Source organism: Malaclemys terrapin, chromosome 12, assembly GCF_027887155.1.
Source record: "Malaclemys terrapin pileata isolate rMalTer1 chromosome 12, rMalTer1.hap1, whole genome shotgun sequence".
In the NCBI taxonomy this organism is placed as follows: domain Eukaryota; kingdom Metazoa; phylum Chordata; order Testudines; family Emydidae; genus Malaclemys; species Malaclemys terrapin.
This window is the reverse complement of record NC_071516.1, coordinates 27,501,780-27,518,002: the sequence shown is the minus strand read 5'-3', so window position 1 is coordinate 27,518,002 and position 16,223 is coordinate 27,501,780. Positions and strand designations below refer to the sequence as shown.

At 50.2% G+C, this 16,223-nt stretch overlaps 1 protein-coding gene across 5 annotated transcripts in view; it reads left to right on the top strand.

Annotated features, from left to right (window-relative positions):
- RALY (RALY heterogeneous nuclear ribonucleoprotein) overlaps positions 1-16,223 on the top strand; it is a 281,278-nt gene that overhangs the window by 240,169 nt on the left and 24,886 nt on the right. For all 5 annotated transcript variants that reach the window (XM_054046431.1, XM_054046432.1, XM_054046434.1 and 2 more), the window contains one exon: positions 10,158-10,230. In XM_054046431.1, coding sequence (XP_053902406.1) covers positions 10,158-10,230 — 73 coding nt within the window. The remainder of the gene's footprint in view (positions 1-10,157; positions 10,231-16,223) is intronic.

Genomic DNA, 16,223 nt, shown 5'->3' with positions numbered 1-16,223 from the left:
TGGATAGGGTTTCACTGGCCTTCTCACCCCTATATTTCAGGCTATCCTGCCAAAGCAATAGGCTGGTTTCAGACTGTGACGAAGTTTCTGCGACTAGGTTCTCGCCATTACTGGTCACACTGAGGCTGGCTTCAGGTGGAATCTAAAAACTGGAACAGTGCTGATAGATTTCTCCACTGCGTACGACATGTTATGGAGATGTGGGCTATCGCTCAAGGCATCAAAGGCTATCAAATGCCATAGCACTATATGACTGCTGGCCACTATGTTGAGCAACCATAGATACCGTTTCCTGTTCAGTGGGTATATCAGCAAAGCATGCACCCCCTGTGATAGTCTACTTCAAGAATCTGTGCTTGCTCCTTCACTATTCAACATCTACATTAGTGACTTACCTGATAAAACTTGGCATAAATTCATCTGTGCCAATGGCGTTGCTGTTGTGCCACAAGGTAAAGACCTTACCACCGTCAGCAACATCCTCTCCACCAACCTCAGTACTGGAAACGCCATCCCAGTGCCTCTGAAACCTTGCTAGTAGCCTTTCACCGAAACAACAAAGCCGTCAAGGAACCACTTCGTGTCTCCTTTCTCAGTCAACAGCCTGAAATGAACCCAGTCTGAAGTACTTGAGTGTAACCTTGGATACAAGTCTGACTTCTAAAGCTCATCTGGAAAAGATGTGAAAAAGTAAAAGCAAGGACTACCCTTGTCCAAAAACTCGCAAGCACAACATGGGGTGCCAATGCACACACACTTCAAATAGCAACTCTTGACTGGTATACCTGCCCGCTAAATATTGCACACCAGTCTGATCTCACATACCAATTTTCTGGACAAACAGCTCAATGCTGCAATGAGTATTACACCTGGAACATTTAAATGAACACCCATCCAATGGTTGCCCATTCTGGCACATATACCTCCACCCAAAATCTGGAGATACACCCACACACAGCCTGTGAGTACAATGGAACCATGGCTGACCTGGATTTACCAATTCATGAGCACCTCCAGAACTTTCCAAAGACACATCTGAAATCCCCCAAGCCCTCTTGGGATGAGGCTAAAGCTCTTAAGGAGTCCTCTTCAATCCCAAAGCGCACTGGAAAGGATTCTGGGATAATGCTAATATCTCAAACAAACACCTAATTGCTGACCCCTCAAAATAATTTCCAGGTTTCAACCTACGCCAGAAGCAATGGCCCGTACTGAACCATTTCAGAACATAATATGGCAAGTGCTGTCATCTCCTACACCTCTGGAAGAGGAGAGACAATGCATAATGTGACTGGAGAGCAATTGCAAGCTATGGACCACATTGTAAATCAGTCCCGCTTCAATCATTTGCTGGTGGCATTTCAGATTTACACCAAGACTCTTCCAAAGCTGCCTCCTGGCTCATTAATCTGGCCTTGGCTATCCTCTCTTGCCATTTGAGAAGCGGCAGAGCCAGGAATAGAAACTCGCTCTCCTGAGTCCCAGGCCCTGCCCGTTGGACCATGTTTCCTCTTGCAGGTGTCAATTTTTTCTTTAAAAACTTCCACTGGAGACCTGCCTGTTGTAGCTTTACAGGTGGTGCCATAGCAGCCATGGGAGCCCTAGTGTAGTAAAGGCCCTAGCAGCCACTTGTGTTTTAATCACCAAGTCATGCTGACCTGCTCTGGCCAACTGATTGAAATGCCAGCAGCTGGTCTAGGGTAGTGCTTCTGACAGCAACAGACAGATGTGAAAGTCTTTATTCTTCTATTCTGTTCTATATAAGTCCCTATACAAGCTTGTCACCATAGCCTCTGAGCGCCTTCCAGCCGTTCATCAAGCAAAGTGGCTACACATCTGTCACAGGTTGTTTGTGCTCTCATCCTCTCCCCAGAGGGAGAAGCGTGTTCAGGGGAGTGTTTTGTTCTGGTAGTTGCTTTTAAAAAAAATAAATATACCTGTTGCTCTGTGTTTATGTGACAGAAGGCAAGGTCAAAGAAATGCACCTGGCCTTGGAAAGGAAAGTGGTGAGGTTTGTGATGGTCCCTAATTCTAGAGAGAGTTCATTCCGCAGTCTTGGACCATCCCCAGAGAAAGTTCTGTCTCTCCCACACTGACAAGCTTTACTCTAGCCTATTACCAGTTGCTTGAGACAAACTGTCCCCAGCTGCATCCTTATTTTTCACATTGCTCTGAAATGCCACATGCTGAGGCGCTCTTGTCACCAGGTACAAACTGAGAATTGGAGCTGCAGACAGCATTTTTAATCAAAAATTGGCATTTCTGAGCCTCCAGCAAGCAGGGGTTGTGCTGAGGGCACCAGCAGTGCCAGACACCTAGTATAAGAAATTTGAAAGCCATCCCCACCTTGCTCTGATTTGAGTATGACAATCTGAAATAAGAACTTGAATGCTGGATATGTTTTAAAGAGGTTGTGTTGTTATTTACCCAGTGAAAGTCCATCTTGAGTTTGTTCAAGCAGGCAGATTTTGGCCTGCAATGGAAACTGGTTTTCATGTGTCTTCCCTTCAAAGCACAAGCAGAATTGAAGGTCAGAGGTGAAATGCAGCTGCAGTGTCACTTACTCCCATTCCAGATGTCACCCCGATGGTCACCAGAACTCACAGTTGCATGGACAAGACCTTGTTGCGAGAGGGAGGTCATGCATGTATCGGAAGCAACCGTTACATAGAATAGGCAAAAGTTGCCCAGCCATGCTTCCCGCAGGGAGTTCAGAGCAGAGGAGAGACTCACAAATTGGGACATTCCGGGGTTCTCTAGTTACTCTTCTCACTCAGTGACTTCCCCACAGATCAGATCAGCCTGCAACTCAAAGGATGATTGTTATAGCTGGCAGCACTGCAAGCTCCACCTAGGAATTGAAAACGGTCTCCCTCTTACCTCATCCCCACTAATAAGCTTTCTGCAATCAGAACTCAGCTGACAGTTCTGTGGGTGATGTGAGAGCCAGAACAGACTCCAGCTCACTCCCCTTCCTTATCGGGGGACCGTGGGAATCCTGCAAATTCACACACAGCAGGCCATGTGGAAAAGGAAGTGTAGTCCCATGGGACAGTGGCCCAGAGTCCCTGCCTGGCACCTGCGCATGGAAAGGCCTTCCAAAAAGGGGAGGTCGCAGCTGCTCAAATAGCCCCCAAAGCCTCTCCCCAACAGGTGAACAGGGTAGACAGGGAAGGCACCTGGCAGATGTTAATTAAGAGCCTCTCCCGGCTTTCACTTTCCACTGGCAGACCTCCGTAGAACCCCAGCCAGAGGATATAGCCTCCTGCCTCTGGCAGAGAGCAGCAATGCCATCACTACCTGCTTTTTCGCCAGGGGTGAACACCTCATCTGGCACAGCCGTCCCCACAGACACAGCTGGGAAGGGCTAATTGCCAGTGAATTTCAGCCACCTCCTTGTGCCATCCATGCCCATTCCTAGACCTCCATAGACAGAGAGAAACTGACAACAGGGTGCGGGACAGCAGAGGACAGGTGATCTGTGCCCACCACCAGCACCACTTAGCTTGCCTTGATTGCCACGTCCAGCCACTGTCCCCTTCCCTGCCCCTTGTCCTCTTTTTCTATGAGCGGCCCCTCCCACCCCCGATCTTCTCATGTCACATCACACTGAGCCGTGTTCAGGGGGATGAGCAGTGACTGGGAATTGTCTGAGTGCTGCCTCTTCAAAGGGTTTGTAATATTTTATTTTTTGGTGGTGGGGAGCAAATTTGGGGTAGGTTGAGGTTCAGGACCGTCTCGATTCACCTACGAAAGTGAAACGGCACCTCAAAGAAATCAGAGCTTTGGTTTCTCTAAACTTACACTCGGGCCGATATGACGTAGAAATGGGCCTGGAAGTCAAAGCAAGAGCCATCATTCTTGGCAGGTTTCCTGTACTGCCAACCCCAAGTGTTCAGAAACCCCAAGTCAAGCCCCAGAATCACGAGATTGGCTTACAAATCATGAGATTGTAAAACAGAAACAACAACGAAAACTTGGGGGCTCTGTTTATTTTCCCCTTTTTTTTTTTTTTTTTTTTTTTGAATTTTTAAGGTGCACTCAGATCACGTTTCAAGCTTTTCTCTGCAGCACGAGGGCTACACATTTCTTTTTTTTTTTTCCCAGTGAAAGCTGAGAATCTCACCTAATCACATGACATGTGCTAAGAAAAAGCACTATTACCAGACTCCTGATAAAAGCATGAGAGTTGGCAACACTGTTAATTTAACAACAGCCACTGTCACTGAGCCAGATGTTCAGCTGGGGTAAACTGGCAGAGCTTCAGCAGAGCTATGCTGATTACATCAGTTCAGGATCTGGTCCAGTTTGCTTTGGGATTTTTACTTCTGGCTGAGACCAGAAGCACCGATTAAAACAATTTCAAGCCTCGAAAAAGGCTCCAAGTTTGAGTGGGAGGTGAAGGTTCAGATGTTTTTATATTTGATCAGATTGGCGCCTCCATCCTTAGGCTTTGCAGGAAACACTGCAGGCACTCTATGAATGAAACAGCCCTTCCCGGAGAGCAGGGCCTTTCCTGCTGCCATTGTTCAGACAAGAACGGGAATTAGCACCAAAGAAGTTGTATTAAATGCTGTTGAAAAGCCCTGATATTCTGCATGTAATGTCAGTGCTTCGGTGTCTGAGCTGTTCTTGTCTGAGCTGCTACAGTATTCTGCTCATCCCCCTGGCACCTTTCAAGCCCTTCTCCAATAGATCATGTTTCAGTGGGTATAAAATGCTTCCACTCTGATTCAGTAGTGTTTCCCACCCACTTTTGCACAGAGATAAGTAACGGCGCAAGGCAGTGGAAAATTCAGGCCCATTCATTTTAATTTATTTCATAATGTACTATGTGTCCATTGACATGGATGAAACATCAACCTGCCGTAGGCTCAGTGGTGCTGCAATACCAACCAACCCTCGTATCAGCCACCCCACCCCACCCCACAAGACAAAACAAACCTCCATAACCTTAGCCCAAGGTCAGACAAATGCTTCATTGAGTAGATGAGCCTGGCACTGTACTCTAAACCCAATGCTGTGCAGGCCTTAGATTCAATAGGAATTGAGTGTCTGGCCCATCTGGATATGAGCACCCTGAAGGCCACCAAACAAAGGGTTTGGACACATGCCATCGAAAGCCTGTTGGCCAGTGAGAGCCCACCAGCCAGAATGCCCACCCTCCAAGTTCTCAAGAGTGCAGATTTAGGGCATACATGTATGGACAACCCCATTTTGCAATTGGTTCTCTGTCCGTGACCTCATATGTTCTTGTGCAGCCATATTTTGTGGGTATAGTCTAGGCACTGCTTTTTCTGGGTTTATTAGCACTGCAGCTTGCCTGGAGCTCCTGAAAATGATTACATGTACAAGTTAACTTGAAATTCAGCTACTTGCACGTCACTGGAAGCTCTTTATTTGGGCGGTAAGTTCCTCGGGGCGGGGCCGTGTATCCTTATTTGTCCGTACAGTACCTAGCACACTTTTTGCGCTATATAAATAATGGAAAAAAATAAGAATAGAAATTTAACTTGAATTAGAAATAGACAAATTTAGTCTAAAGACACAAATGTTTCAAGATTTCGTTTCCTGCCAAACCTCGCTGGCATCAGCCGGGCTGCTCCAGTGACACTCATGCATGGGGCAGCCAGTCCATCATGTTCCCACAGATCAGTGGCTCCTCATGCTTCCAGCTTTGCTGGGGGAAGGCTCCTTGCAGTCATATGAGCTGTCTGCTTCTCCTCTCCGTTCCTTACCCTGCTGGATCACTACCAGGAAAAAGGGGGTGAAAGGAGACAGCAGTACAAAGTAAGGGACCCAATACTGGCCCTAGGCAACCTCACCCTGCCAACAAGCTGCATCAGTTCCCCCATCACAAAGCACCAGCAAACATGCCCCAGGCACCACAATACTCACTCCTGAGAAGGCAGCCAGCATATTTTCACCCCTACGGCTACCTCTGCAGCTCCAGCTACTCTGCCATTCCCATCTACTCCATCACCCACACGCCCAGTACTTCTAGGTACCCCAGTACTCCGAAGCACCCCACTCCCACTCGCAATGCCCCAGCAACCACCCACTCAGCTACCTCCCAGGCTCTCCAACCCAGCACCCACAGCCAGCCTGACACCCAGCCAGGGCCGGCTCCAGGCAACAGCTTAACAAGCAGGTGCTTGGGGCGGCCAAGGGAGAGGGGCGGCACCTGTGGGAATTTGGGGGCGGCAGGTCCCTCACTCCCTCTAGGAGCGAAGGACCTATCACTGAACTGCCGCCGCCGATCGTGGCTATTTCCCCCCCCCCCCCCAATTTTTTTTTTGCTTGGGGCGGCAGAAATGCTGGAGCCGGCCCTGCACGCAGCTCCAACTTACCCAGCATCTGCAGCTACCCCCGTGCACCAGAGATGCCCAGTGTTCATTCATTCTACTACCTCCCAGCCATCTCCCAGCGTCTTCCTCAGACTCGCCCACCCAGCCCTGAGCTATCCCCCAGCCGCCCAGCACCCACCGCTACCCCACCCAGTGCCGTAACAAGGGCAAGGCGAGTGAGGCACTTGCCTCAGGCGCACAAAGCTGAGGGGCGCAAAAAGTGGTGGAGAAAAAAATAAGCCGCTGGCAGGCACAGAGATATTTATAACCGGGGTTATCTCCCCCTGGCCCCACCTGCCGCCCCCCCCAGCGCATCCCTCTCGAGTGTCTCCCGCCCCGACTTGCTTCCCACCCCCATTCCAGGCGCAGAGCAGCTCCATGCTGCCTCCCTGCAGCAACTGCTGCCGCAGTGTCCTAGCGCCCCCCATCTCACTGCCAGGGCAGACTGACTCAGCCTGCCCTTCCCCCTCAGACCCTTTCATTTTTCAATGGGACCCTCCAGCAGCACAGGGGGCCACCCCGCCCACAGTCACTGCTCCTGCCCCATGATGGGCAAGGAGGCACCCCCATTCCTCACCCCCAGTGAGGCTACAGTCAGGGGCAACAGCAGGGGAGGAGGCGCATGCAGTGCCCCCCCGGCACCCACCACGGGGGAGGCGAGGGAGATTCCTGGACCTGAGAGGGGCCCTAAGAGCACATGCAGTGACAGTGGTGGGGGTGAGTGTGCTGCTGGGGGGGCAGGAAAGGGGAGCTCCTCCCCCAGAACTTGCTGCTGCCGGCAGAGAAAGGACTGGGGGGAATCCTCCTCTCTGGCCCCTGTCCCGGAGCAGCCTGCCTGTACCCCAAACTCATCCCCAGCCCTGCCCCACCCCAGAGCCCACACCCCCAGTCAGAGCTTTCACCCACCCACCACACCCTCAACCCTCTGCCCAAGCCCTGAGCCCCTCCAGCACCCCAAACACTTTATCCCCAGTCCCAGCCAGAGTCCTCATCCCCCTGCACCCTGACCCTCTGCCCCAGCCCTGAGCCCCTCCCACACTCCAAACCTCCCATTCCCAGCCCCAGCCAGAGCTCTTACCCCAACTCTTGCCCTGAGCCCCTCCCACACTCCAAACCCTTCATCTGCAGCCACAGCCCTCACCCCTGCACCGCATCCCTCTGCACCCCTCCTATCCCCAAACTCCCTTCCAGAGCCTGCACCCCAATCCCAGGGCCTGTACCCCAGACCTCCTCCCTCACCCAAACTCCCTCCCAGAGCCTTGGGCAGGTGGGGGGGCAGAGTTTGGGTGGGGGCGGGTTCTGGGCACCACCAAAATTTCTACAAACCTGCCACCCCTGATCCTGCTCTGCAAACCTGAACTCCCAGCATTCTCAGGACACATGCTGATCCCTAGTGGCCACTGCTGATATCCAGCACCTCCCTCCTCTCTTAACCTGTGAGTCCCTCTCTGGATTGGAACTGGACTGGAACCAAAGACCATCTTGGAAGCAACATTGCCAGCCCAAGCAGTCAAAAATCATGAGTTGACCCCCCAAAATCACAGGCTCTACCACCGCTCCTTCATTCATTCTTCGGCGGCAATTCGGCGGCAGGCCCTTCCCTCCGAGAGGGACTGAGGGACCCGCCGCTGAATTGCCGCCGAAGAACCGGCCCTGGGGGAGGGCGCAATTTTATATTCTTGCCTCGGGCGCAAAAATACCTAGTTACGGCCTCGCTGCAGGTGTCCCAGTATTCAGCCACCCCCACAGCCTCCCCCACCTGCCCAGCTACTCCCAGGCTGCCTCCAGGCACTGTTCAGCACCTCCCCCCAAGCCACCCAGCCACACATCCTTCCACCTGCTGTACCACAGCTGCTAAGTTTTATGCAGCTCCCCATCCTGTTCCCATCATTGCTTGGGGCAGGCTGTGTTGACCATAAGATGAAGTTTTTGAATATAGGTAAATTGTCTGCAAATACCCAAATTAGCCCATTCAATCATTTGCATAAATGGCATGTGTGAAGCTGCACAAAATGTGGCGGCTATTCATCATTCACAGACGAGGTCTCCAGGCTCAGCTGTACCCTTGTGAGCCCCTGGGAGACCTTCACTGTACCATACGCCACACAGGGCACATCTACACTGCGAAACAAAACAAAACCCAGCAGCAAGTCTCAGAGCCTGGGTCAACTGACTGGGGCTTGCACTACTGAGCTAAAAATAGCAGTGTAGAGGGTCCCACCCAGGCTCTGAAATCCGGCAAGGGGGGAGTCTCAGAGCCCAGGCTCCAGCCCAAGTAGAAATGTCCACACTACTATTTTTAGCCTCATAGTACAAGCCCCGCGAGCCTGAGTCAGTTGACCTGGGCTCTGTCACTCATGGGCACAGGGTTTTTTTTGCAGTGTAGACGTACCCACAGAGAACTTAAAAGCGCAGCAGTTTTGTTCGCAGTGTGTCCTAAGGATGACGAAGGGATGACTCAAGAAATGTCCACAAGAATTGAATGTGTAAGCGGCAAGGAGAATTAGAGGAGGAATTGTTCAGGGTAGGCTCCTCTTAGCCAATTTCACTTCCACCATCTTGTCTTGTACACAAATTGTAAAATCTTTGGGGTACAGACCTGTGTTTGTACAGCGCCTAGCACAATGGGGTGCTGGCCCAGGACGGGGTTTCCCGGCAGCGATGGTAATAAAGATAAGCAATAATAATAATAATAGTAGAGCCCCAGTGTGAATCAAACCCAGCAAACTTAGCACTACTCTCCTGGGAATGCTACACATGCTGTTTGTGCTCCCTCCCTCCGTCCCCTCCCCCCTCCAAGCATGAGCACATTGATCAAGCACCTATCACCCTGCTTTCTGGCTGCATTCCTTGGATTCAAAGGAGGAGACTGACTGGCAGCACACTGGTTCTGGTGGGTACAAATCATAAAGAATTGGGGGGGTCTTCGGAAGCTCTGCCAGGCAGAAGAGAATTGCTCACTCCCAAGCTGGGAAAGTAGGACAGTGCAATATGTCACCTCTCTGATGGATTGTTTCTGTGCAGTTTTGTGTCCATGCCCAGAGTTAGTTTGCTCAGGCTTTGCGCAGGCATCATGAAATTGGCCATATCTCTCTATTCTCACGTCCAATGCGCTCATTCAGCGTGGAGGTTCAGGACAGAGATTTCCTCGGCCAATCAGAAAATTTCATTCTCACCGTCGCTGGAATGAAACCTGCTTCTGAGATCAATTGGGGTGACTGCAGACATGCTTCTGCACCCTGTGCAGCTTTTAGAACAGACCAATCAGAGGAGACCTCAAAGGGGACTTCAGACCTTTCCTTTGTGTCCTATATTTAGTATTAATTTTATACTTGGAGGAAGAGAAATAAATTGCATCTATCAACCGGCAGTGGCGAGGGGCTTACACATTTGCAGTGTTTCGTAAAGAATTCTCCTTGGAAGCCAGTCCCAGAAAGGCATGAGCTGCAAGAGGCTTTAGGTGCCTGGATTAGCATGTGTGCAGTGGGTTCTCTGATTAGAAGCTGATTGTTTGCCAGCTGCCTTAGGTAAGGGGAAAGAAGCTTGTGGAGAGAGCGGCTGCTTTGGACATGTGGACAAAGCCCAGCAGGAGTCTCAAAGTGCTAGGAGAGGCCGCAGAAGCTTAGCAAAACTGTTTGATTAGCACAATACACAGCTCCCTGCTAGGAGTCTGTATGGGCAGGTAATTGAACCATATGATGTGGGGATTGCATCTGTGTCAACCAGACGGCTGCATCTACTCAGAGAGCCAGCGCTGCGTGAGATGAGTTTTATATGCTGACATTAATTCAGGGGTTTGATTCATTGCAGATATCAACATGGCTGGAGAACCTAAACCCAACAGACCCAAAGGGCTGAAGAGAGCAACCTCCGCCTTGTATAGGTAGGTCTTCAGGATGTCACCTCCCTAGAGTGAGACAGCAGGGGGGCTGGCTTTTCAGCAGGGGATCCCAACCAGGGCTGATATGTCACACTCCTCTGGCTGGACTCTCCGAGAGCTTCCCCTCTCGGCCTGTATCATAAATCTCAGGGCCAGGCCCTAATGCTGCCCACTACCCATTCAGTTCTTCCTGCTGCAGTCCACCATGGAGCTGGGCTACTCTGAACCCCAGGCTTGTACCCGAAGCAGCCCAACCTCCAAGGTAGGCTACAGCAAACACAAAGGATGGTGGCCGAGGATGCTTGCTGGCATAGCCCAGGTTTGGCCAGATGATACAAGGGGGAAGCAACGGCTTTATGGGAGTCTTCACCGGGCCCCTAGAGGGAGGGAATAAATGATCTATTCAGCTTTGACACAGCACGAGTCAAAAGAAAACAGCTGGCAAATTCAAAGGTTTCCATCCCGCACTGCTGGATCCATAAAGCTTCGCTCGCTTTTGATACCCAGCTCTCATGTTAATGAACCTTCCCTCCACGGCCTCCCCCGGCAACTTACTTTCAAGTCGCATAATTGCTTTAAGCAAATCTCCCTGTTCTTTTTAGCGGCTGCTTTTCAGCCCTGCTTCCACACCTTGAAAAGCCCCATCTGGAGATGAAAGGGAAACAAGCCATTGTTCTGCCGAGTGGTTATCCTAGGTCTTTCATCTTTGCCCAGATCAGGCACCTGGTGCAGTCTTTGTGACAATGCCTGCCAGCAGCCAGAGATGCATCAAGTGCTGTGGGGCCTGCATTAAAGAGGGCCGGCGGAGGGGGGGGACATGATAATCATTCCTGATAATGGCATGGAGACATTGGGGTGGAGGGGGGACATTTCCGCTCTCTAGACAGTCCACCGAGGTGTTCCTCTCCCAGAGTCATCAGGTCAGAGAGCACTGGATGGCCCGAGTGGGGTACAAAGCCTTTCACTGCTAGAGCAGCAGTTTGCACATGGACTATGCCAGCAGCAGCTGAAAGCCACGGCGGCAGGAGGAGGGAGCGCTTCTCCAGGTGGGTGGGCCAGTTTTAAAAAACATAGACAGACTGGTCCAAGGGAGTTAGGAGCAGCCCGGCTTTCACTCACTTTAATGGCATTTGGGTGTCAGGCTCCCTTCAGCCACTCTGAATATCCCAGGCTCAGCTCTGTCAAGCCAAACAGGTGCAGGCAGGAAGGAGGCAGCTGCAGTGCAGCACCCTGCCTCTAGGGGCCACTCTGTCCCCCTGCCCAACCCCCATCCCCTGGCAGCTAAGAGTGGATGAGAACCCACTGCCAGCCAGTCGCCCAGCCACATGTCCTCCACCTCGTCTTCTCTCCAGATGAGGAGAAGGAAGAATGAGAGTCAGGGGTGGTGGGTGGACAGGAAGGCCTTAAACAGTGGAGGGGGCTTTGTTGGGGGGATTTTGGAGAGGGGAGATGAGGGGGAAATGGAGGGACAGGGAGGACTTCAGAGTGGGAGACTGTGGGGCAGGGGGACCTTGAAGGGTGGGGAAGCAGGTATAGGGGGACAAGGGAGGGGAGTACCAGGGGAGATTTGGTAGGGAAGACCTTGGGGAGAGGAAAAAAGAAGAACAGGAGTACTTGTGGCACCTTAGAGACTAACAAATTTATTAGAGCATAAGCTTTCGTGGACTACAGCCCACTTCTTCGGATGCAGTGGGCTGTAGTCCACGAAAGCTTATGCTCTAATAAATTTGTTAGTCTCTAAGGTGCCACAAGTACTCCTGTTCTTCTTTTTGCGGATACAGACTAACACGGCTGTTACTCTGAAACTTGGGGAGAGGGTGAAAGAAATAATGATGGGGAGAGGGAGGGAAGGAGATACAGTGGGGAAAGAGAAGAGAGTGAGAGGGCTGAGGAAACAGTGCCGGGCACCCTGACACATGGGGAAGCAGGAGAGAACGGGTAATGAGAGGGCAGAACGGAGGAGCCGGGGGAAGGAAGGAAAAATGCAAGGAGAGCAAACAAGGAGTGAGCATGGAGCAATGGAAAGACAAGAAGGCTAGAGAACAGGACAATGGGAGGAGCCATGGGACATGGGGCAGGGCCTGGGGCACGTGAAGGAGTGCAGGGTGAATTGGAATGAGACAGAGTTGCCAGCTCTTCAGATTCTATCATGAATCTCATTACTATTGATTGTTTTCTTAAACCCCTGCCCCTGGAGTCATGTGAATAGGAGAGAAACTCAGCTTTCATTCGAAAATACAGTAGGTTTCTGGTTGCAAAGAAAAAACTTTAAAATGTGACCCAAGGGAAGACTTAAAAACCAGAAAGCTAATAAAAGGAACCCCAAAATGTGTTGGGTTTTTATAAAATCTCATGATTTTTATGCCAGTCATGATTTTATGGGGTTTGACTCATGATTTTTGACCACTTAGTGTTGGTAACACCTGCAGATAAAAAGGGAAGGAGACGTGGTGGTGGTGGGATTTTTTTTAGACAGGGAAACTAGGAGAGAATAAAAAGTGACAAAGAGTCCTGTGGCACCTTATAAACTAACCGAAGTTTTGGAGCATAAGCTTTCGTGGGTGAATACCCACTTCGTCTCCCCATCATTATTTCTTTGATGAAGTGGGTATTCACCCACAAAAGCTTATGCTCCAATACTTCTGTTAGTCTATAAGGTGCCACAGGACTCTCTGTTGCTTTTACAGATCCAGACTAACACGGCTACCCTTCTGATACTAGGAGAGAATAGTGGTTTTTCTCATGATAAAAAAAAGTGGGGGGTGAGGGAGGGAAAACAAGAGGTACATGAAAGGGAAAATGCAAGTGCTGGAGAGAGAATGGAAAGAAAGGAAATGCAGATACAGGGAGAGGATGGAACAAGGAGACGGAGCAAAAGAGAAGAACAAAGAAAAGGAGAAATGGAAAAATAAGTAAGAAAGCATAACTCTCTGGTTATGGTGAACTAAATGCAATATGTGGGACTTCTGCTGCTTCTCTGCCCTAGCAGGAATTTAACCCAGTGTAAACTGGCTTCTTTTTCTTCCTGTAGCTGCATTTTATTGATGTTTCCCTGGCGGGCATCCCACTGCTCTGTAATTGTTGGGAGAGAGGACGACAGAATGATGCTGCTTTGGGGATTTGAGTTTTATTACTTGGCGGCTGTTAAAGTAGGGCAGGAGTTTATTTATTATTTTTAATTACATGAAACAGTGGTGGGCAATGGCTAACTTCTGAGCCTGGAGCCTCTGATTTAGGACCATAAGAAACACCCTGAAATAATGAACAGACCAAAATTAAGAGGAACGTCTAAGAGGGAAACAGAACAGAGGGGATGATCAGAGCCAGTTTGCTAACAGGCAGCTCAGAGGGAAACAGACTACTTCTCCTGTCACCAAGCGGATGGGGAAAGGGCCCAATGAGATTTTTCTCTCCTGGTGTTTGGAGATGCTGGTTACTCTGAGGTAAAATCCTGGCCCCATTGAAGTCCATGGGAGTTTTGCCATTGACACTGTGTATTTAAGTATGGTCTGGGTTAGGGTGACCAGATCACCACACTAAAATATCAGGACACATTGGGGTACCATTAGCCCCACCCAGAGTCCAGCCCCGCTCCTCCCAAGCTCTGCCCCCACTCTGCCCCAGGTCCCGCCCCCTCCCTACTCCCCTTCCCCCTGTGCCCTTCCTCATCCCCCAGCCTGCTGCTGGCTTGCTGCATCCCTCCTCAGTCCCCCACCCACCGCTCGCTTCCCGGCCTGCTTGCTCGCCCGCCCGCTGCTTGCCTCGTCACACCCCCGCCCACCACTCACCCCTATGGTGCCGACTTCCCCTCTGCCGGGTAGGTGCTTGCCCACCCCCCCCCACCCCTGAACCACCCTCGCCCCGCCCCCATTCCACCCGCTTCCCCCAAGTCCCCGCCCCTGCCCTGTCTCTTCTCCACCTCCTCCCCTGAGAGTACTGCATACCCGTTCCTCCCGGAAAGTGCTAAGTGCCGCCAAACAGCTGTTAGGCGGCGGGAAGGGGGAGGAGGGAATAAGGAGGTGAGGAGGGGGGAGCTTGGCTGAAATTTTTCCCTGTGGGTGCTCCAGCTCCGGAGCACCCCTGGGATCAGCGCCTCCCTCCTGCTCGCCTCCTTATCTGAATATTGGGACAAATGGCATCCCAATCGTACATTGATCGGGACGTGGGACAAAGGGTTAAATATCGGGACAGTCCCAATATTATCGGGCTATCTGGTGACCCTAGCTGGATTGCAGCTCCTTTGTTATTGTTACCTCCAGCCGTCTTTGTTGCTTCCCTCCCCAGGGAAATGGTGACGTGTCTCTGAAGTGGATGTTATGGGCCAAGCTTTCAGAAATCCAGGTTTCAAGCCGGGGTTCAAATCTGAGTGCTCGCACCTCTGATTACTCTCTTTGTGTCCACAGTCAGGTGCAGTAGGTGGAGGCACATGTGCTCGTACTCACCCTGGCAGTTCAATAGTGGCACAAATTGTGTCCAGAAATGGGAGGCACCTCCCTTCTGGTAACATGTCCCTACATGGGGACCACGCTAACCAAAACTTCAGGAATTCCTGCCTGCATCCCAAAAATTGATCAGTCTCCTACAGATGCTGTCCTCTGGACAACTAAATGTTCCTTTCCTAGCTTCCTCCAAATGGATTCTTCCTCCCTGTTCCCAATCCTGGGCAGTATCTTCCTCTCAATTCACTTTCTCCCTAACCCTACTAGATGAGCTCTGTAAGGGGCTTGTGTGGATGTACCCTGGTCCCTAAGCCAAATCCTGCCCAGATTACACTCCCCCATTGAATTATAGGAGCCAGATCTCATTTGTGCTTGTTTTTGCAAATTACTCAAAAGGAGTTATTCCAGATTTAAGCCATCATGGGCTATAATTAGAATTTGGCCTTCTGGGTTTGCATTTAATGCAAGTCAGGGAAAATTGGGACCTCTCTGCATATGTGGCTGTACAGTAGACACAGAGGATCGAGAGCTTTTTATTTAAGGTATACATATCACACATGTGGTCCATGATATCATTTGCCTCATTTCATGCAAGCATGGAATAAAGTGCATTTATTGTGCATCATTTACTCCTTACCTGCACTAACCCACTTCCACTGCAACTTTCTGAGCATCTTCCAAACAGCTGCCATTTAGAGAGAGAAAAAGAGAGAGAGAGAGAGGAAAGATAATACAAAAACATTTGCTTCCCCCCAAATTAGGATCAAGTAAAAATTATACTGGTGTGAATTCCAGGGCTAGCAGACCAATGACAGATTTAAACTTTGCTTTCAAGGCTGGAAACATTTATGACATCGTACTGGAGAGCACTGAATCCCACCTTTTCAGTGGTATTTAGCTGTCATCATAGAATCACAGAATATCAGGGTTGGAAGGAACCTCAGGAGGTCATCTAGTTCAACCCCCTGATCAAAGCAGGACCAATCCCCAACTAAATCATCCCAGCCAGGGCTTTGTCAAGACTGACCTTAAAAACCTCTAAGGAAGGAGATTCCACCACCTCCCTAGTGCTTCACCACCCTCCTAGTGAAAAAGTTTTTCCTAATATCCAACCTAAACCTCCCCCACTGCAACTTGAGACCATTACTCCTTGTTCTGTCATCATCTCTACCCCGATAAGTTATAAGATTTCAGATCCTGAAATCACAGGCCCTAATCTAAAGAAATATTGATTTAAACATTTTTAGATGTTTTGAAGAAGTTTTGGTTCTAATTTGTAACATCAAGGACCATGTGTGGTAACTCAGATGCTGTGGCCACATTCAGATACCACAGTGATAGTCAGATCAATGAGATAGACACACTCTAGTGGGATCTGACTTCACCACTTATGGCTAAAGCATACATCCAAAGCTCATGTCAATGCCCATTTTATACCACCACATACCATCATGTATTTTCTCTCCCCCTCCTATTCCTCCCACCAAGAACCAGCTGGTGCAAATTATTGTAGCTTTCAATGAAGTCAGTGAAACTATGCCTATTTACACCAGCTAA